Here is a 24,111-nt window from a genome sequence, read left to right as displayed (position 1 = left end):
TTGTTAACATTGGCCTGTCTATTTCTAAAGCTTACTCCTCTCAGTGGCTTTTCATCTTAGGGAGTAAATCGTAGTTGCAGAGAAACTCATATCTGGAGAATACGGAGGATGCTCTAGAATTGTGCGGTCCCACTTGTTAAGTAAATTAACCACTTGGGCAACCACGTGACATCGAGAATAATGGTGAAGCACAATAGGATGGGTATTCAAGAGAATTCGGCCTTCCTGGCGTCCAAAAAATGATTGCAATATGCATCATTCATATGCATTCCAATTAGAACAGAATGAGTGATTATTATGCATTCATAAGCATAACAATCAACTTACTTTTGAGTGGATCCTGCTCTTATCTACATTTTGTTGGCATCAGGGCGTTGCATTGCACATAACAGTCTTAGTACAATCATTGCATGTAGATTATAAATATTCATTTCGGCCACGACTCCATCTCATACTATCAGTTTACATTGGTCACCGCTATGGCAGTTGAATACTAGCATTGGTGCTACTAATTTTCGAATGACCTATGTATTGTTATTGCTCTTATACATTTTGGTTATACCCTTTAGTTGTAGAATTTGTATTTATTATCAGTCATAATCAGGGATTGGAGTCCAGTAATCTATGATCTGTGTGGATATAGAATTAAAAGTTGTGAATGACATAAAATCAGCTACTTACCGCACTGGTCTTCAGCAGACTCTTCTGAAGTTTGGAATTTCGATTTTTGCATTTGTTCCTTCCTGGCCTTTACGACAGATTTGCTAAGTCCATGTAGTATAGAGAGACACCTCTTTTGTTCTTTTCCTCTAGATGTAAGCGAGAAAATGAAGTCAAGATGTATCCACGGCTTTGCTATTCTTTGAATAAATATATTGCCCATGCTGCAGAGACAAGAAACAACATGAATGGTATATGAAGAATGAAACACATAATAGCATGTAAGCCATTCAGAGTCACAAACGCAAAGGACGGCACTTATCCCCTTTACCCCTATATAGAGAGTACAATGAGCCAGTTTGCGCATATGTGTAGGAGTCCAACCCGGGCCCGGTCTTCCAAAAACCAAGCTATGTTAAGTTCTTTTCTGCATCTCACAATTGTATAATTATTGTATATTACGTTCACTATTATCTCAAACGATATGGTAACTAACAAACTGTCGTCTTGACAGATATTGAATTTCATATTAATCTCGACTCTAATTGCGAGATAAGAGAAGGGCAGTGTTGTCATGGACGCCATACGGGGCCATACATCGTATGGGAACCTACAATTTTTTTAATTAATCGTATGGGGAAAAGAAAATTTTCTCTGTATGCAGCCATACGGCATATGGGTGCCTAAGTTTTGTACGTGGAGATTTATACAGATCTTAGATCATCTCTTGCTATTCCTAATGTATTTTCTTTGATGTTCATAAACAAAAATTGTCCACCTCTGCAGCATTGGAATTCAGAATTAAATACGAGTAAAATAATGGTTGAAAAACAAGGAGTACTCTAAATACACACTCCAAGATTCATCGAGACAATAGTGTGCATCTACGGTGGTGCTACATGGTGTATTCTTTAAATCAAGCTTGTTGTACAATTAAAATATAAAGGAAAACAATTTCTTTACTTTTTCTTTAATATTAAAAAAATCATTAAGTGACAGTCGGAGAAATAAAGGAAGGAGAGTAAAATATATTTCTAGGGAAAAAAGGGGTGGGGCCTATGGCCAAGAAAAAAATTATCATGACAACACTGGAGAAGGGGTATATTGTTTTAATAATACGGTAGTTACCGTCTATCTTACCTGCGAACGGCTTTAACGTATTCGGTATTTTCTCCTCGCTGGGCATTCAGAGTCACACCCATAGACGTTTCTGAAAGACAAATCCTAACGTAACATTTAAAGTCATAGTGTCAAAGTCAGGATAGGAGAAGAAATTCCAGAAGGAAGTGAAATAGGTGGAGGAGTACGACAAGGATAACCTTTATTACCTACTCTGTTCAACATCTACTTGGAGTAGTTAGTGAAAAACTGTTTTCAGAACATGGGAGGAGTGATAGTAGGAGAAAGAAGAATAAATTGTATAAGATTTGCTGATGTTATGGCGTTGTTCAGTGGTGATATTCGGCTTGTTGGCACCGGTTCCGACGAACCAATTGTTAAATTATTTCTATTTTTAAATTATTCGGAATGACCATGGACATATACCGTATACGTTTAACATAGGTACACATGAGAGAACTGGTTGTTAAAATTCTTGAATATCACCACTGGCGTTGTTAGCAGAAGAGGAGATGATACTAAAGGATATGCTCCTGGAGCTAAATGACAGCTGTGAGCAGTACGAAATAAAGATAAATGCGAACAAGACGAAGACCATGGTCATAGGAAGAAAAGTAAAGAAGGTAAACTTGTGAATCCTAAATGAGGCAGTAGAGCAAGTGGACAGCTTCAAATACTTGGGGTGTAATATAAGCAGTAAAATGAGCTGCTGGCAAGAAGTGAAAAGGAGAATACCAATGGCAAAGGAAGCTTTTAATAGAAAAAAGTAAGTCTGAGCGTATGTGGATAATCATACAGACTTACCTCCACGTAAGCCAGAAATTTCAGAAAGTCCTGTATTACGTGCCCATACTACAAGGAATACAAATGCAACAAAAACAAAACAAACAAACAGAATTTATCATTACAAAAAGGGAACTATAAAAATGCATATTAAATATAATAGAAACAAAAACTATTATACACAGTATATCAAACAAAAATGACCATGCCAAATATTAAAACAAAACAGAAATATAAATTAAATGAATTTAGCCATGAATGAGCAACGCTCATAGTCGGGAGTTCAAACCCGCAGTGTAGATAAGCAGAAAGAAGAATAAAACAAAATGAACAATAAATATAAGCAATAAAATAGCACAGATTACAAGAACAAGAGTTTGTATGATAAGAAGGAAACACAATTGAAAAAGTTTGTAAGCTATATACACAAGTAAGTAATAAGACTTGCCTTAATAATTTCTTTAATCTTAAGTTTAAATTTTTCACTTTTAAACAAGACAAACTGCAATCATCGTTCTTAAAGAAATGTTATGCGAATTGTTGAGTTGCATGTATGAGATCCTTTCCACAGTAAGAGCTGGTAAGAGGGACTCATTTTTTATATTTGTCTATCTGGTGTCAAGATCTGTATGCACAGTTTCAGGCGCGGTTATTACTTATGGCATGAGCTAATTAACAGTTTTCTTCTCAGAATGTTTGAGAGGAGGAAGTAAGTAGCATATAATTACATGCATGTAATACCACAACAATATTTATGTGAACTTAGGCTCAATCGCTATTTAAATATAAAATATTTCAAATACTTACCGCTGATATTATCCAATGCACACAGTTGGATATATGGTCTGATTTCGAAATCAGGGCCGTTGACATGTTTTGACAGATTCTCCAGTAAAATGTTAGCATTGTTGTTGAACACTTCGACAAATTGCTCGAGGATCCTGAAGTGGAAGGCCGGAGTCAGCAGCTTCCTATGGATGTGCCAATGTTCTCCTGAAGAACATAATGAAAGGTTTTTTGTTCATTTTCAAGGGAATAATAGTCTTTCTGAAAAATTGCTGTTCGCAAGGGATCGCATTACTGATGTCATCGGAAATTATATTATACTTGCATTACTTTTTAGTATAAATCATATTTGATTGCACAGGAGGTAACGAAAAAGCTATGTAGAAGAAAGAATATTATGTGACTCAAAGTATAACTATCCTGTAGCACTTTCTATTGGTCTTTGATCTACGAAATATTTGAGAAATATTGTAACGCGTTATAAAAGCCTCGACAAGAATGTTAAGTTGTGAAGAATGCATTGTCTGGCAGGAAGGAAATTAGCTGACATAGCTATGAACATTGGTCAGATGTCAGAAGACGTTGTCACGCACGTGGATACGAATCACAGTATTCAATAAGTGTATTCATTTACGCCACACCAAAATAAAATGAACGCATACGATCGTGTTTAATTCTAATTGGCTATGGATGACAGAATGTTAACAGAATTGTTTTCCTCAGCAAAATTGCATTGTTTTCACGAATAACATTGTTGCCGTTAAAAATTCGACGTGCTATTTGTATTCTGTCTTAATAATGATGAGACTGTGGTTTTTCTTAAGGCATAGGGGAGAGTCGGGTAGTATCGGACAGCGGGTAATATTGGACAGTGAGTTTCTTTCATCTACCACACGATGATAGTACCTGATTGACATGGTTACGTTCCTGTGATGTCGCATAGAGAAACGTAACCATGCCATTCAGGTACTACCATATGGTGGTAGATGAAAGAAACGCACTGTCCGATATTACCCGATTTCCGATACTACCCGACCCTCCCCTATACGTCTTTTCCGAATAAAGGTGAGCTGCGGTTGTCGAAAATACAAAACCCGTTGCTTCAAGTCGCTTAGACGATGAGATCATTATTATTGGACTCTTATTAGGTTTTCGACAGACGTGGATTGCAGAAGATATTTCAAGAAAATTGGGAAGAAATTAAGGCATCAGGTGTCTTACACAAGAATGAAGATAGCAGATACTTCTTTTAAATAATTTATCATACTAGTAAATTCGATAAATGAAATATAATTTTGTTTGTAATTAATTTAATCTTGAATCTGAATTAAGAAACTAAGTAGATTTCTTATATATCGTGAAAGAACCTGCTCATTCAGCACAGTAAATAAAAGCTATAATCATTTCAGCCGTGCTAAAATTCATATTAATACCGTCATGAAGAGTAATAATTTCATTGCAATGAAATAGGAAAATTTAACTTTGTATTTTCGTAAAGAAAATAACTTCAACAATACTCATGTTTTAACAGAATTTAGTTTCATTTCAAGAATTGGTAATGAAACTAAAAATGTAAAATATTTTTAAATAAAACATAACCCATATTATTTTCATCTCTCTTCATATAATTCATAGTACAGTTATTATACTCTAATAATTTCAAGGAAAAATTGTTCCGGGGCCGGGTATCGATCCCGGGACCTCTGGTTGAACGTACCAGCGCTCTGCCACTGAGCTACCCGGGAACTCCACCCGACACCGTCTCAACTTTTCCCTTTATATCCACACAACTCGCGTGGGCTGACGAAACGCCAGAGACCCCTGAAAGACTAGATTTGCATATTATACTCTAGTACAGGCATTATGGTAATAATTGTTTGATAGATAACATCAGTTTCAAAATAATTTGTAAATTTTTAAAAGAAGCTCTTCGTATCTTTACTATTTATCTTTTACTTTAGTTTCCAACATTTCTTTCAGTGCGAAGAGAGGATTCCCACTTCTTCTTTCAAACAGCGCAGTGGCGCCAACTTATACGGGCTCGTGGAGTCCGAGCCCACCTAATAATTTGTCGTGTTATTATACTTAGGCTATGAGATTTATTTAACACTAGCCGTACCCGTGCGCTCCGCTGCACCTGTTAGAAATAAATATAAAGTAATTACATAATTAAAATAGGACGTTTGTTCCAGGGAACAACTTTTACAACAGCGCAAGATAATCTGCTTCGCTCATTACCCAATTTTTTTTGCATTGCATTTATTGCATATATATTTTATGTATTTTAGCACGATTCAATTGAGCATAGTTAAAATTTGAATTATAAAATAATGGATTGCTAAGCTAACGTACTATTACTGCATACTAAATCAATACACTCTTGTTGTTCCTTAATTCTCTGAGATTAAAATGAGTGTACATAAATATTATTTTAAGAAATACAGAAAACGAATGTACAGAATAGCCTATCAAATTTTCTATGCATAAGAAGCTATTTTAATCTCACCTGTCCTCGATTTACTCAGACGTTACTGTAATAACATTATAGCATTATGTCCATCTAGAGAAACTACACTTTCCAATGATGAAATAATAATTAATTATACAAATCAGTTAATTTAGCTTCTGATATTACTTCATACAAACACAGAAACATTCTCTGTAGGCTATGTTTAATAGCTTTCGATTGTTGATGTCCAAGGCAACTGTTTCGATTGTTGTTGTCCAAGGCCCCTTTAGACGAAGTCATTTGTTCTTAATTCATTGCACCGTCTTAGATGGTGTTATTTTAATTTTAAAAGTCATTTATCTCATTAAATATCAGTCCTATCAAAATTTTGTAAAGAATAAACCTTATCGGAAATCATTTTTAAAGAAACTTTTGTTATGTAACATTTTTCACAAAAATCAATAATAAGCGAGATATTTCGATTTATTTAATTCAGGCCCCCTTATAACCCCCCCTTTAATTAAAGTATTTTGAATGTCATATAGCCTAAAATCTAAGTTATAACGAACTTAATTTATATTTCAATTTTCATATAAATCGGTTCAGCCATTATCGCGTGAAAAGGTAACAAACATACAGACAGACATACAAACAAAAATTTCAAAAATGCGATTTTCGGGTTTCAGGATGGTTAATTATATATGTTAGGACCAATTATTTTTGTAAAATCGAAAATTACCAGAAAAATTTCGACTACAGATTTATTATTAGTATAGATATACCTCAAATGTTTGAACCCACCCAGTGTTTTCCAAAAGTTGGCGCCACTGCTTCCAATACTGCCAAACATGTTCCGTTCTGTGAAACAGGCGTTGTCATAATGTAATTCCAAAGTGGAACGAGTATTTTGTAACAGCAAGTATTTCGTACTAGCTCAGAACAACACTCTAATTTTGGAACGTAGTATTCCAAGGTGCTGTTACTTTTCGGAACAATTTCAAGCAAGGAACTGTTCCAAGATAACCGATTTTTATTTTAGTAGGTTATTTTACGACGCTTTATCAACATCTAAGGTTATTTAGCGTCTGAATGAGATGAAGGTGATAATGCCGGTGAAATGATTCCGGGGTCCAACACCGAAAGTTACCCAGCATTTGCTCATATTGGGTTAAGATAACCGATACGTTATTTCTTTCCGACCTCTAATATTTTCGTATAGTTCAATTGTGAACTCTTTTAGGCTTGTAAATTGAATTAATCTGCTGGTTGTGTACTGTATAGCTGAACTGTTGCAAATGCATGCTATGTGTTGTATATTTCAGTGCAGTTCGGTCAGCTGACTCGCTTGCCTATTGATCTGGAGCTGCGCTGATGCTTGAATTAGATTCCCGCTTGGGCTGATTATAACTAGACTTCGTGGAATTGCCACGAGAAACGCAAGGTTTACTACGCACGCGGTATAGACTGTATGACAAGGGAGCGTGCAAAGGATGGTGTATGCCTCTGATGTAAACACTGAGCAGTATACTGCGGTTACAATAAAACCTCTCTCCTGCATTCAAGAAATATAATGAATGACCATTGAAGTAGGAAATGTCCAAACATGTAAATACACAATTATTTTGTAGCGAGATATATTAACTCTTAAAATTTAATGTAAGATACTCACATAATTCTTGAATATGTGCATTGGAGTGAAGAGTTACGTACATTTTCAGCGACTGCAAAGTAACCTCCTGAGATGGTCACTTAAACAGTTTTTATATTGGGAAAATGTACGTTCAACAATCACACGATGTAATACGTACATATTCGAAGAACGGAAAGTCACTACTTTTTAGTACACCAACTTCAGATGTCTTGTCGTGGCCTGATAGTACATCATTTATAATACGAAGTTGTGAATAGGCAGAATTTTTAGCAATAATGTTTCGCAACTCACATTTCACTTTTTCTGAAATTAGTGAATTGTTATTTTGGATAACGGTTTGTGATACTTTATCCACTATATTAAGGGCTTCTGAGTGTTGTAGTTTAGACGATTCTAACAGGATGATGCTTTGGACACAATTTTAAAATTAGAATCAATGAACAGAATATCTTACAATAGCTGCTCAGAAGGCAATGATTTTACAGCTGCAACAGCGGAACTGTCTGTGCTATCCAATGCATCAATTACCTCCATTATTTTGCCGTAAAGTTCTGCATAATAATTAACAGCATCCAACCACGTTCCCCAACGGGTCAAGACTGGCTGCGGGGGTAAGGGTATTCCAGGGGCAATTATTTGGAACTCTCATTGTAGTATGATGGAATTCTTGTCTGCACTTGACTATTCGAACCACAGTAATGCAAAAACAAATGCTTACTTAGGTATACATTAGCTGTAGCTGCTCTATCTATTTGGACCGGTCACATTTCTTAATATGAACTGCTTATACTACGAGACCGGGTGGTCGCTCACCTCCTCTATACTACCGTACATCGGCAACCTGATTGCATGCTGCGTGTGGCAATTCAACGAAGTCTAATTATAACTGATTCGGTTTTTTCCGAGGTTTTTCCAGGCCGTAAAGCAAATTTTAGGTAATCTATGGCGAATCATCGGCCTCACCTCATCTCGCTGAAAAAATGTAATAAATCTTTATTTGTTCCACATCTTAAGGGGGAGACTCCAGTGAAAATCATGAAAATTAAAAAAGAAAAACAATTAGGCTATTTCACTTCTTTAGAATTTATATTTTCATACCCCAAATGGATTTAATTCAATTCTGATTACAAATATATATATATATATATATATATATATATATATATATATATATATATGTATTTTTAAATTAAGGCTGTAAGAGGGCGTGGCATTTAAAGAGCTGTCAAAATTATTCTTTCATCATAGCATTCTTTTTAACAAATTTCTGATTACAAATCTAGTAACTTTCTGTTCTCAAGTCGACTCCCTGAAGTTACTAGGTGAATTTTAATTTACATAAATATTTATTTTACTTTCAAATCCATTTTTCGCAAGTTTATTTTTCTTTATTCAACACCAACTTTTTTATGTCAAATATCAATCAATCTGGATGAAATTTTACTGCAAGTATTTATGAGATAGCTGAATGTGTCTATGCATTGATTTTATGATAAATGCTGCTAGTTTATTTAATTAATATATATTTTTAATGAATTATAGGAAAAATAACATTTCTGATATTTAAAAAAAATCTAAAGTGAATAAATGAGATATTTTATAAAGTGAATGCATAGAAATGTTCCCCTTTGTATCGTTAATATAACCAAAAATATCGAAGCTTAAAAATTGAGCTCTTCTACTAAAAACTTGGGTTTGAAAATATTTCTAAAAAGAATAGAAAAAATCAAAAGCCAAAAACATTTGGGAGTAAAAAAATTGGATTTTGTTAGTCCTTTACATTGTAAATATGCTCTCAAAATGTAGTTAAAAAATTATTAGGAAAAAAATTTGTAATTTTTAGTGGAGAGTCCCCTTAAAGCTTCAGTACTAATGTAAGATCTATGGAATAAACAAATGGAAAAGGAAATGAAAAATTTCGTCGCGGCCCTCCATTAACTATTATCCCTCGATCTACCAGAGGGCCGCGGTCCGGCGGTTGAGAATTAAGCCTACTGCTCTAGACCAGACCTGTCCAAGGGAGCTGCCCCGAAATGGCTTTCATAGCACGGGGGCAGAGGATGAGTGTAGTGGCGGATTGAAGCACAAGTCGTGTTTTACTCAGTGGAGCGGCTTTTATTTGTATATTCAAATAACTACTTCTCCGATAACAATTGTCAGTTTAAGTGTATGTAGAAGAATTGATCTAAGCATTTATTTAATAGGTCTATTAGTTATATACGTTTACCTTCGCGCCTTTGAATATACCAAAATAAACAAAATCAGATTAGATTAGTTCAGAGATTACAGTATAAGACTTAAGATATAAAGACTATTTCTCTTGACCACAAAAAATTCCATGAGATTACACTACATGTGTATCTGTGCTTTGAGACGGGAAATATCTGGACATACAGACTTACAAAACAGAGATAAAAATCACCGGCACGTAAACAATGCCAGTACGACAAGACTATAGTAGGCCGGCATGTCTAATAGCTAATAGTGATGGGCGAAGTTGTTCTTTTCCCGGAACAGTTCCGACTGTTCCGGTTCCGAAAAAATACTATGATCCAAATAACAGTTCCGAAATAACAGTCACCAGTGGTGATGAGTCGGAATCGTTCAAACGAACGGTACAGTACCCTCCCTCTTCACCATGCAGCACTCATAGGCATGACATAGTACACATTCTTATCTATAGATGGCACTGCAATGCACATTCGAATCGATTTTGGAAAATTGCTGTGCATGCGGACAGAACTGAAAAGCTTAATGTTAGTAATAAAACAGCTGTTGACTACAAGGACAGAATACAACACTTTGTTTTCGTACACAAAGTTATAAAGACATGGTAGCCTACTAAAAAAAAATAACATAACATTTAAAACATATGGTATGTAATTTCTGTTCTCTCTATTACATAATAATAAAAAACAAATCATTAATTTTTATTTTTACTTTTCTTAATGCACAGTTATAATAATAATAATATTACAATTTCATAAATAATAAAAAAGATATATATATTGGCAGTACTGAAACCTGGAAACCCCGCAGTGGGTTAGTAAAATGTTGGAATCGCATCTTTACCAAAGTGTAATTTAAACTTCGCATTAAACCTCACTCTCCAAATCAGTACTTATATGGGTAGTTTCCAACAAATAATGCTACAACATTTTTGTCGTTCTTTGATAACAGAGAAGATATCACAAAAACTTGTGCTTGTCAGACTTAACCCCAACAAACGACATACAGACATTGTAACTAAACCACTCATTACCATTTACGACTTTAACCTTTGTACAGAATCAGCTGATCAATGAATTAATAATAGTATGCGTACTTTATGACTTTGTAGAATGTTTATAAAACAGAATTAGTCAACTAATGGTGAAATAAACCATAAAGCGGGAATGAATATTACAGATTATTAAATACTTACTATAACATTGCAGATGATTGGCCAGTCTTACAAATGTTGATATTAAAGTTCGCGCCACCGCAAGGATTTCAATTTCCATGCGCCCCCCTCCAACCACGTGAGAGTTTCAAGTACCAACTTCATCCAACGAAGTTCCAAGTACAACATAAAGAACAACGAGAACAGTGTAACCGCAGCTGTCATTGGTTCATCGGAACGAGCTCCGACGTTCCGACAGTTATCTCGGAGTCGGAACATACCTTGTGCAACCGGTACTGCGAGCCCGCAACAGCTGGGCAAGTGAGCAGCTGAGTCGGAACACTGTTATTTCGGAACAGGAGGTTCCGACCTACTGTTCATTTTTGCAACAGTTCCGAGACCGGAACAGTTCCAAAATAACTGTTGTGTTATTTTTTAGCCATCTCTAATAGCTAACATCAGTCGTCAGATTATTGTGATGTACCGAAGTACATATGATATTTCCGTGCAGGAATTTGCATCGCCATATGATGAAGGATGGGTGGAGCGGAGAAAAATTCTCTCCGGCACCGGGACTCGAACCCGGGTTTTCAGCTCTACGTGCTGACGCTTTATCCACTAAGCCATATCGGATTCCAGTTCCGATGCCGGATCGAATCCTCTCAGTTTAAGTCCCACCTCTTAGTTTCCCTTTAGTAACCAACTCCCATGCACTGTGTCACAGATGTGTGACAGTGGCACAATGTTCAACACACTATGTACATAGGTGCACTCATTACGAGTGACTAAGTGGTCGGGATCCGACGGAATGAGCGCCGGAGAGAATTATTCTCCGCTCCACCCATCCTTCATCATATGGTAATGCAGAATTCCTGCACGGAAATATACGTATTTCGGTACATTACAACAAAATGATATGCGTAAGTAATCACTTAGTGATTTAAAGACATTTGTTTTTATAGTGGCGCTCCACATTATATTGCCCTCGAAAGTCCACATATCAGGCATCTCGATCGTTCATCTACTTTAAGAAAGAAATATTTTTCCTTCCAGTCTACATCCTGGGTAAAGGAACCTGCGCGTCTCCTCTCCAATCTGCATTGTTCGAATCCATATTATTAGAGCGATCGGAGTTCAGAAAATGCTATTGGGTACATTATAGACGTTTTCTTAGCGGACGTTCCCCCTCTTTCTACTACAATTTAAATAAGTTATTTGCGTATTTTCTAACGTATATGAAATAACAGAAGTAAATCTATTCCATTTATTCTGTTATTGGAAATACAATTAAAGTAACATATAGCTTACGCGTAAGTCTATTTATAAGCAATATAAACCGTTTATATTGGAAGCAATGCTTACATTGTATTTAGATTTACTTCTGTTGTTTTATATATGTTAGAAAATACTTAAATAACTTATTTTAGTTGTATTACAATGAGGGGAGATGTCTGCTAAGAAGACGCCTATATACCCAGTGGTATTTTCTAAACACCGAACGTTCTGTACACAATGCACATTGTAATGTACTGCTGTATATCCGCCATATCACAACTCTCAGACCCAGAAGTAAGCAATAAATGGCGTTCTGTGCAGTCCCCGTTTCTTGCTGTATGCCCTGGGAGCTGAATGCCACACTGCTCTAGACTACTCATAAATCTGCATCAGAGTACCACACTCCCTCAGGATCTTACCTTCCTTTTGACGGGGACATGAGTCAGTAGACCTTTGAGGAATGGTAGATCACCACCAGAAGTATTGTATCCGAATCTGGAGGTTGGAGAGGAATATTTTATGGTAGATGATAGAGCTGTCACAGCTGCAAGCAACTTATTCTATCACGGGCACAAAAGCCTCTTTGGCTTAAAGAGCTAGGGATATTCCATGTATCACCCAATAAGAACAACTATACCTTTATGAATCACGTCTACTTTACGTCACCATATCACATGGTAAATGGTACTTCTCATACACGTGATCGAATGTCCATACCTGAAAATAAGTGCGCAATAATGCTTCTAGTTTATCTCCTATATTCAGCTTAGAACTTCACATGATGAAGAATCGGTACAACGGAGAAAAATTCTCACCGCCGAGATTCGAACCCGGGTTTCCAGCCTTACGTGCTGGCGTTTTATCCACTAAGCCACACCGGATTCAAGTTCCGATGCCGGATTGAATCCCTCTCGTTTTTAAGTTCTACCTACTGTGTTGCCCTTTGTTGGCCTACCCTCGTGTACCGTGTCACAGTAGACACAATGTCCAACCACAAGTACAGAGGTGCACTCATTACGAGTGTCTAAGTGGCCGGGGTCCGACGGAATATGGCACCGTCTTGAATCACAAGTAATTACTTACGCTTTATCATGTACTCCTTACTACCGATTCTTCTTCATGAAAACGCAGAATTACTGCACTGAAACTCCATATGTACTTCGGTACACCATAGTAATTAGAACTTCACCTTCACTTGTTAGCAGTCCAAAGCCCAGCCACGGTATAAGAAAGTTGTAGCCGAAACCCTTTCCGATTTCTTTAGTGCTGCTGAGCAAAATCTGAAAGAGAATATCGTCAACATTAGTAATGGAGGCGCCTAGGAACAAAATGTACCACGTACAAAATTGTTTTTTCCGGAAAATGCAAAAACATTCTTCGATTTTGTGTTTAAATTTTTTTGAATTTGCTTTTTTCCATGTTAATAGAGTCCAGTGATATAAATGAAATGTTTTTACCTTTCAAAATAATTTGTTTACAGAAACACTCAAAACTGTTAATTTACATTTGTACCTGGTACGTTTTGATGCCAAAAACAATGACATTACTTACTTTGGAACTCAGATTTATTCGATTTTGCTATATAAAACATTGCATAAGAAAAAACTGAATAATTTGTCTCTCTAAAAGATTATTGGAATTTTGCTTGAAGTGAGAAAAAAATACACCTGACCCATGTCGGGTCCGGAATGCCTAGTCCCCCGTCACAACAGGATTCATTTCCCATTTTGAAGGATCTACGCAATCACTAGCTAGCTCAGAAACCTACTAAACAAAAGATTGACTCGATAAATCCAACTGAGGAAGAACCTGTCCAAACTTGTAACCTGTAAACGTTGTATAATGCAAATGCAAATGGTACGTTTTGTTTCTACATTATGAGAGATTTTCACTGCATATTGTACATTTTGTAATCAGGTAATTTATTCCATTATCAATACTGGATGCAAATGATTAAAAACTAAAATCATAACTGCATTATTTGGTAATGTTTTTTTTCACCTTTACGAAATAACTTTTAATTCCAACTGTGAAAAATTTCATTATTGGTATGTTCTGTTTGTAGGCCCCACAGTTTTGCTAGCAATCTAAAATATATTGACGTTAAAGCCATAACATTAATGTAGGTGACCAGACGTACCGTTTTTAACGGAATTGTCCCTTTTTCAGCCTCTTGTCCCCTGTCCCGAGAAAAATGTGAACGGGATGCTAAATGCCCCTTTTTTTAAATGTCAGTTTTTTTTCTAATTTCGTGTTTTCGTAAATTACATCTTGCAGTGTAAACACTATTGCGAGGTGGAGTGGAGCATTCAGGGTGATGAAAAATTAAGACGATAGTTTTAAGAACGTTATCCAGATTGTGAGTTTTGTATTATCAACACGTTTTTTTTATTTGTTATCTTACTGCGCTTTTTCAACTGCTATGATTACATAGCGTCTGAATGCGATGAAGGTAATAATTCCAGCAAAATGAGTCCAGGATCCAACGCCGAAAGTTTGCTCTTAATAGGTTGAGGGAAAAATCCCAGAAAAAACCTGAAACATGTAACATGTCCAAAACAGGATTTAAACCCGAGCCCGCTCGTTTCACGGTCAGGAATTCTAACCATTACTCCACAACGGTGGACAATCCGTTGTTCCTACGCATCTTCAGAAAGGGTGTTTTCGTTAATGAAATCTCTTTGAAATTATGAGAGAAATCAGCTTTCTGTTGAAACTGTAGGCCGAAAGGTAATGTTCAGGGAAAGGATTTATATGTAAATACATATTTACTTATAAAGCTAATATAATTTATATTTTGCATTATCTTTATGTTTCACAATGTGTAGGGTTGAAAAATCCTACTTTTATTTTCCATATTTTTCCATATTTTAGAGTTTAGTACATATTTTCGTTAATTTCCATATATTTTCCATATTTCATATAAAACAGTCCATATTATATTAGGTTTAACAATAAAACAAAACAAAATTCCACTAACTTTTAAAAATACATTTCAACAATAGAGATTTAAACACATGTTCAGTAATCCCTTTAACATCAGAGTTATTTGAAAATTAGCAGTCCTATCAACAATGGGAAAGTAAGTTACAAAACTGTATTAATTTAATTTAAAATTTTTAACAGACTTCAGTTGTGCAGTTCAACAGTTAAATGCCAGTCAGAGTACACATAGGTTCAGTTTTGTAAATCATACTATAAAGACGGTAAATATGCCAAAAGTACGTCATTCAGTCAATTTAAAATCAAAACTAACAAGTTACATTTCAGAATTTAAAGAAGATGGTTTATCAACTGACAATAAAATATTATTTTGTAATTTGTGTCAGTGTGCAGTATCATCTACACAAAAGTTCCTGGTGCAACAACACATTACAACTAGTAAACATCAGGCCAACAAACAACTAAATTCCAAGCAGAGACAATTGTTTTTAACACAACCAACAACATCGAATGTAAGATCTGAGTTTAACATCGACCTGTGCCGTTCTCTCATCTCTGCTGATATTCCTCTCTACAAACTAAAGAATAAGGTCTTCAGGGAATTCCTTGAAAAATATACTCAACATACAATCCCGGATGAGTCAACACTTAGGAAGACGTATGCTCCATCCATCTACGATGAGACAATACAGAAGATAAGAGATGAAATTAAAGATAGTTCAATTTGGGTTTCCATTGATGAGACTCCCGACAAAGAAGGTAGACTTGTTGGTAATGTAGTTATCGGTTTGTTAAGTGAACAATATTCTGAACGAATTCTTTTACATTGTGATGTTCTAGAAAAGTGCAATAACAAAACTATAGTTAAACTGTTCAACGAAGCTATGGGTATCCTGTGGCCAAAGGGTATTATGTACGATAATGTGTTATTCTTTATTAGCGATGCTGCCCCTTATATGGTCAAAGCTGGACAAGCATTATCTGTTGTATATCCTAAATTGACTCATTTTACTTGTGTGGCGCATGCATTTCATCGTGTGGCAGAAGTGGTCAGAGACAATTTCCCTAAAGTAGATTTGTTGATTTCATCAGTGAAAAAAGTATTTCTCAAAGCTCCCAGTAGAGTTAACGTGTTGAAAGAAATGTACCCTGAAATTCCATTGCCACCAAAGCCAATTTTAACTAGATGGGGTACATGGCTAGAAGCAGTTGAATATTATGCCGAACATATAGACTCTATTAACAATGTTCTCCTTGCATTGGACTCTGAAGATGCAGTCTCAATTGATACTGCGAAAACAGTTACCTGTGACATAAGTGTGAAGAATGACTTAGCTCACATTCAGCATACATTTTCATGCATCATAAAAACGCTCAAAAGTCTCCAAAATAGGCACCTTTCACTATCTGAAAGTTTTGAAATTATAAATAGTACTGTGGAACAACTGAATCGTGGTAGAGGTAAAGTTGCAGATGCAGTAAGAGCTAAGGTGGACACTGTACTTTCAAAAAACCCTGGATATGAAGAACTACAAAAGGTTGTTGCTGTGATGAGTGGTGAATCAACAGTGAAGATTAACTTGGACTTATCCCCAGCAGACATTGTGAAATTGAATTATGTACCAGTTACTTCTTGTGACGTCGAACGCTCTTTTAGTCAGTATAAATCTATCCTCAGAGACAATAGAAGAAGATTCACTTTTCAGCACTTGAAAGAAATGTTTGTAACCTATTGTTATGGTAACAGACAATAAAAATTGTGTTTTGTTGAAACTACATTGGAAGATAAGGTACGTCCATTATATTTTTTGTTTAGTTTGATTAAAATGTACCAATATTTAACGTACATAGTCATTTTTTTATAATTTTAAGTCCATATTTAATTCCATATTTTGGTAAAAATCCATATTTAATTCCATATTTTGGTAAAAATAACTACATATATATTTACATATTTCATATATTTTTAGTCCATATAAATCCGTTCCCTGGTAATGTTGATTGCAAGATGTCGTTTGAAGCGTGTTTCTTGCATGGAGTTCTACAGTTTTCTCAATGAAATACCACACTTTTAGAGGAAATTCAATCATCACAAAAATATGGTACCCATGTTGGACGGTGCATATATATATATATATATATATATATATATATATATATATATATATATATATAATTAACTTCCCGATTGTCTGTAAAGGTGGGAGCCTTAACCTCTCGGTACCCACCCTCTGGGCCAACCTAGCCTGTCATAGGGTTGTTTTTATGGGTGAAAGTGAAATAACCCTGTAGCTTTGTAGAGCGAATTGTTCTTATTGAGTGTAACAGAAAAGTCTAATACTATATGGGTTGGAAGTTTATAGTTTTCGAAAAAGAAAATGTTTCTTTCGAAAATTTTAACGTCGTCGCTATGGATAATTAGTAGGCATTGGGTCTTGCTTTTTATGAATACCAATAGGTGATGTAATAAATAATATTCTTTCCTGTGTCGTATTTCGATAGAATGGACGGTTTTCGTGTAAATTAAATGAAAAGTATTGCAAATTTGTTGCCTGACTAACGAGACTAGACGTGGCAACATAATCAGCTGTTCTCGCTCGACTGTCTTACGAAGGTCAAGGTCTTCTTGATCTAGTATTAGGTGTTCTACTTATCTGAAGTAAAGTAAAGTGAAGTGAAGTGAAGTGAAGTTTAGTTTGTTTTGCCATTCAGTTTAGCGTATCGCAACTGACGTGGCAGTCTACGCGTGTATACAGAAAGGTTTCCGGTAGGATATTAAATATTGTAGAAATGTAGATAATAACCTCTGATTTTGAAGGTGCTAGTTGAAAATAGCAAACATACAAATGTCAACATTTTTTAAATAGCTATATCATTGTTTGTCGAAGTGCCAATTAAAATAATGTAAATAATAAAGTCAGTGTTTGTGAAAGTGCCAATTAAAATATTGTAAATAATAAAGTCAGTGTTTCTGAAAATTCTAGTTAAAATATTGTAAATAGTGATCTCAGTGTATGTCAAAGTGCTAATGTTAGTAATACGTGGGCAGTGCATAAAAGGACCGTGCCACGACAGTATCTACAACTCGCCTGGATTAGCTCACCAAGCGAGTGCACTTGAACCAATTCTGTAAAGGGGTCCTACTCCCGCCTTTGCCCAAACATGGGACTTCATGGCTATATCATTAATTAATTAATTCATTCATTACCCAGTGCATAGATATTCACCGCTGTCTGCTAGTTTGTGTGTCACACGGACAGCTTAATTCCAACATTTCGCAATCGGGGTCGGCAACGACTGACGAAATTGTTAACAGGGAAGAGGAGATTTTAAATTTGGTGGAGAAACACCCGGACCGAAGCAGACAATTGATTTTGCAATACGTAGCCTTATGTTTACATCTGACTTCCGATGAGTTCAGTGCCTCCGTACGAAATCTTGGGTGTTAGCCTATGACGTTGCCAACGATTTTAAATTTCGATGCAATTATTTAATGAACCATACATTTAATCTCAAAAAGTATAATATATTTTTTGTTTATTTTCATCTAATCTATCCTTTCTTTCAATGCACAGGGTTATATCGCTTCCACCCTGTATATATTGGAAAACTGGTCATACTACATTGATGTTAACATTTTGAGAATTACATTACCTCGATGTACTTAGGGCTCCAAATAAATACAGCAAGTTTCGTACCAGCCCACAACCTGAATATATCTCCATTAGCCAGACACAATTTTTCCACACGACTCCAATACTCTGAAATAATCAATAAACAAAGATTAAAAATTACATAGAATGATTCATTAAGTATTACCCATGCTTTACGAAACGGTTCTGTAGGTCACTTTGAAAAAAAAAAAAAGTTACATCAACATGCGTCCAAATATCATAAGTTTCCTTCTTTATTTGTAAAAATACATACACCTTACCGTGAACCAGGCTTGTAACTTGTTTGCATCATAATGCAAACAATGTAGCCTGTACCAAGAGGGTTATAGTGAATTCGAATATGATAGCGAAATTCTTAGGTACATCATTTACCATTTACTGGTAAAAACGTTTAAGTGGGAGCTATGTTTTCAGGATTTAAAAAAATTTTTTCAATATGATTCCATATTTTCATGAAATGTAAATCAAAATAGCTATGCAGAAAATGCAATTTAAAAAAGCTATTGCAGTTCATTGTGTGGTAGAAAGGAAATAGTTCCTCCGCGAGCTCCCTGCAGTTGTGTGACATTTTCATATCTAAGGAAAGTGTTGTGTATGTTGTAAACATCCTAAACTTTTTTTACACCATGTTCAAATTGGATCTGAGTTCAGGATCTTAAAAGAATTCTTTATCTCGGGAACAACGAATATCCCTTTTTTATCTCGATCTTTCTGATGTGTAGAAAAAATAAATATTAATCTCCGAAAGAGTTTCCTTATGAAATAAAAAAAATATGTACTTTCCAAAATACATATTAACTCTATTATAAAATATTAAAAATAATCTAAAATCCAATCAAATGCTTTTGCATAGAACCAACTGGTATAATCTATCAACAACTCCTCGAGTCAGGTATCTCCTCCCAAAGTGGATGTCCTTGTCCATACGTCTTGACCTTCTCCAGCTTCAAGGATCTCAAAGCTGAGTATTGAACAATATTTAAATTTATGAAACTGTATGTATAAATAGTGTAACTGTCAACAAATCCACAAATTCACTATAAAATTATTTCGAAATGCAGGTAATGTGCAAACTACACTACTGAAATAACCCCTTTCTGTTAAACGGAGAACTTAAAATAAGTTACATAAACTAATATACATACTATACTATTGAAATAAAAACTCTTTTCTATTAAACAGAGTACTTAAAATAATTTACGGAAACTAATGTAGATACTATATATTATAGAAATAAAAACCTATGATTTTTCATGATTTTCACGTAGAATTACGTCTATCAGATCATTCCTCAGAGATGACATTTCAGAGTTGGATATAACGAAAAACGTGTGACGCAGAAACATCGTTGTCACGGAGTCGAAGTAGAAACTGCGAATCCCGTATTCGATTCGTAAGGGAAAGGATGTGGGTACACGATCGTGAAAATTTCGTTCTCGCGCTCCACTTCTAGCGGAAGCGATGGGGAGCATACATTGGGTACCAAACCATGCTCGCGAGGCTCCCCGACCACAGCGAACTGATGCCTTCCACGTCTACCCAAGCTATCGACTTCGAGCATAATGATATTAACACATATTATCTACTATCACATCTTGTATGGTATGTTGTAACACTGTAAAATTAGAAAAAATAAGTAAATAATGAACTTGTTCAAAATTTTAATTTTTTTTTCGAACTTTCTTGAGAAAAACAACTCCTTTCTCACCGCATGAACTCTGGTGTAAATCTACGACTCGAATCTCTCCATAGGAGCATGATGTTGTTTAGTCAACTGTCCGAAGACAGGTTTGAACTTCATAAATGACACCAGGAGGGACAGATGAGAAATAACATTGTTACTGAATTGCCTATAATTTTCACATGTTCGGACCTAGGACCTTGAAATTAGAAATATTAGTTTAAAATAGCTTTTTTTTCACCTTCAATTTTTTTTTCAGAATTTTATGAATAATAGTGTTTATTTTTTCAAATCTTTAATTTAAAAAAATATAAAATGATGTACCTTTTCCTAAAAATCTGCTAAACCAATAAATCTAAAACTTTGCACATGTGTCACCAATACCCAAAGTAACATTTCCCTGCATCCAAATATTTTATTTAGGCTTTAGGCTATATTATTTAAAAAAGTACATTAGGTATGAAACACTTTTTTTTCTAAGTTTTGTAATGTATAAAACTCACAAATATTAACAAAGCAAAATTTCGTTGCCGGGAATTATAGATAATACAGTTTTAAGCTTGTGTGCAAAATTTTATATTTTTATTCCTAATGCTTGCAGAGAAAAAAGTAGGCCTACGTAAGCATTGAAAAATGTGTGTCTAATGCCTACCTACTTCACTTTGCGTGATTTGGGTTCCACATGCTGCAGATAGTTGGCAGGACTGTGACCCATTTTCAATTTGCACACCACTTCTGCGGGCCACGTTATGCATGATGTGTATCTGTGAAGAGTTAAGTCATGTACTGGGGTGAGTGTATGCTTAATGTTCGTGAAAGTGTAGTGTAGGGAATGGGTGAGGATGATGATGTTGAGGAAGGGAGAGGGGGGAACCCAGTGCCGGCACGTTGCCTACTCCTGTCGAATAGCACCAAGGAGGCCGCAAGGCTTAACGTCCCCATCCGACGTATGAATCACTATCCACAGTGACATATGCCTTCCCTTCTTATGCACTGCGGAGAGATTTGGGATTTAACCCAGGCATATTGGTGCATAATTTCGTGATTAGAAGTTGTACACCGCCATCTCTCCTAGTCCGGAGGTAGAAATTTTAAAATAAAATCTCTGACCCCGCCCGGAATCGAACCCGGTCCGGGTAGTCTGAAGGCAGACGCGCTACCACAGAGCTAACTCGGTGGAATGCATTGAAAAATGTAAGTTACGGAAAACGTTTGAAGTTGCAGTACTATTTATCTACTATCTCACATCATACAGTGCACTCAATGTTATCCTTCCTTACCCACAAGGAAGTACCGTAGTTTCCCCTAACTATGGTCCACATTAGTCACATTTTTCTCTGTATATTCAATACTATTCATCCAGATTATGTGAAATTTTGGCTTCGAACTCTTGTAAGTGTATGTTAAATAAATATTGACATATGTGTTTGAAATTATTTAATTAGAAGTGTTGAAAAAATAATAAGCATTGGTACATAGTTGTATTCTGAGTTGCCCAACTATGGTTCACTCATATATTCATGCTTGAAAGCATGAATGGACTAAAGCTGGGGCTGTAATTATTCGTAAAACAATACATTGAGTTTAAGAGTAGAGACATAATCTAGCACAGAAATATTAAAAATAAATAAAAAGTACATGGATTCTTTTTATTAGTACACATTGCATAAACATACAATAAACGTGTCAAATCTGAAAGTCATTTTCCTGCAATAATGAACAACTACACTCACTGGCAAAAATACCGGGCCACCTAAAGTTTCTCAATTTTTTATGAGGTGAGAATCAGAAAACCCATTATGAAATGAAGAAAACATTGCTTCCCAGAAAAAAACTCTTTTTTATTATCACTTGCGCTATTATTTTTAACGCCAAACAATGGATATAATTAAAAGGTGTAAAAACTTACAAATTGTTTCAATTTTCTTCCAAATGTTCAACGATGTTGCTGCAGCAATTCTGGGCCTTTAGCTGGTTCTTCTGGAATTCAGCCCACATTCATCCAGTCGTCTGCTTACAGTTCTCTCACTCACGTTAACTTGTCTTGTTTTCTGGAAGGCTCTTCTGGTCCCAAGAACTGCAGCCACATAACGCTGACTGTTCCCATCTTCTATCAATGCAACCATTTTGCTGAATCGGTAGGACTTAGTGACATTTGTATACAATGAAGTAATCCAATACTGCCTCTTACCAGTCCGTAGACTTCTTCAGCATATATATTTTGATGTACCGAAGTACATATGATATTTCCATGCAGATATTCTGCGTCATCATATGATGAAAGAGTAATGGAACGGAAAAAAAATTCTCTCCGTTCCATTACTCTTTCATCACATGATGACGCAGAATATCTGCATGGAAATATCATATGTACTTCGGTACATCAAAATATGTATGATATGCGTAATAAATCACTTTGTGATTTAAGACGGCGCCTATACCGTCGGATCCCGGCCAACCAGTCACTCATTCGAGTGCACCTCAACACATGTATGGACTTCGGTCCTGCGTTCATAGACATCTATGACGTAGTGCAGAGGGCGGCCACTAGAGGGAACCCAAGAGATGGAGCTTAATCTGAGACGATTCTAACCGGCGTCGGGGTTGTATCCGGCATGGCTTAGCGGATAAAGCATCAGCACGTAGAGCTGAAAACCCGGGCTCAAATCCCGGCGCCGGAGAGAATTTTTCTCCGTTCCATTACTCTTTCATCATTCTTCAGCATAGCTTGAAATGGGTCCGAGAAGTTTAGACACAATATAGTAAGAAGAACGAATCTTCTTTTCAGATCATTGTTGGCTATTACGTATTCAGTATTACATTACGTTGTTACGTATCACAAAATAAATGAATAACTAAATGAATATCAGCACACCTACAATTATTTAAATAATCCTAAAATTTTAAAAAATTTTAAATAAAATGTAGCTGGTCCGATTTTTTTTTTTTGCCGGTGAGTGTATATTAAAGAACAAAAGTACGGTATCAAAATAAACTAACACTTCTTAGCAAGATATTATTCACATAAATTCACTGATAATGTTCATTTGCCATACTGAGAACTATATTCAGTACGCTTATTTTTATCCTTTGAATCTTCACTTCTCTTGTAATTCTGTAATTGAAAATAGATCTCTCTTTTTCGAGACGCATATGGGGTCTTCAATTTGTTTTATTATGTTTTCCTTTCTATAGAATAAAATGTCTTCTATTTCTCGCCACCTCAGTAATTGCCGCTTCTTACTATACATGAAACAACAGCTCCATTGTTCTTCATTTCCAAAATTTTCCCTGGCCACAATTCCTCCTCATAAGTAACTACCATATAACTATGTGTCTTTAGCATTATTTTAAGAGATTTCGTCTTCTTTTCCACGTCTGACCCATTGTCTGTATATATGGAGAGTACACCGGAAAATCATAATCTGTATCCAATTCAATTTCGTCGCTCTCATAGTCACTTACAGGGACGGTTGTGATCCTTCTACCCTGAAGTTTTCGTTTTACCGGACCATTATTCGTGCTAGTACCATTGATGCTGGAACAGCCTATTTCTTTATTTACTGGACTATAATATTAAATGGTGTTTTAGAATATACTGAGATATCGTATTTGCAGAAGTAAATAATCAAATTGTTCACATTTAATTAAAACAAATATTTCAAAATGAAATACAACTGTGGTCCACGAAAAATTGTGGTACATAGT

At 35.6% G+C, this 24,111-nt stretch overlaps 1 protein-coding gene across 1 annotated transcript in view; it reads right to left on the bottom strand.

The window, feature by feature from the left end:
- LOC138694896 (cytochrome P450 4C1-like) overlaps positions 1-24,111 on the bottom strand; it is a 34,212-nt gene that overhangs the window by 5,730 nt on the left and 4,371 nt on the right. The window contains exons 3-7 of the mRNA XM_069819070.1: positions 18,703-18,809; positions 13,295-13,385; positions 3,370-3,555; positions 1,801-1,870; positions 682-884 (exon numbers count right to left, since the gene is read on the bottom strand). Coding sequence (XP_069675171.1) covers positions 682-884; positions 1,801-1,870; positions 3,370-3,555; positions 13,295-13,385; positions 18,703-18,809 — 657 coding nt within the window. The remainder of the gene's footprint in view (positions 1-681; positions 885-1,800; positions 1,871-3,369; positions 3,556-13,294; positions 13,386-18,702; positions 18,810-24,111) is intronic.

The sequence above is a fragment of the Periplaneta americana genome, chromosome 2 (assembly GCF_040183065.1).
Source record: "Periplaneta americana isolate PAMFEO1 chromosome 2, P.americana_PAMFEO1_priV1, whole genome shotgun sequence".
Classification (NCBI taxonomy): Eukaryota; Metazoa; Arthropoda; class Insecta; order Blattodea; family Blattidae; genus Periplaneta; species Periplaneta americana.
Note: the sequence above shows the minus strand (reverse complement) of the source record. Positions and strands in the feature narration are given on the sequence as shown.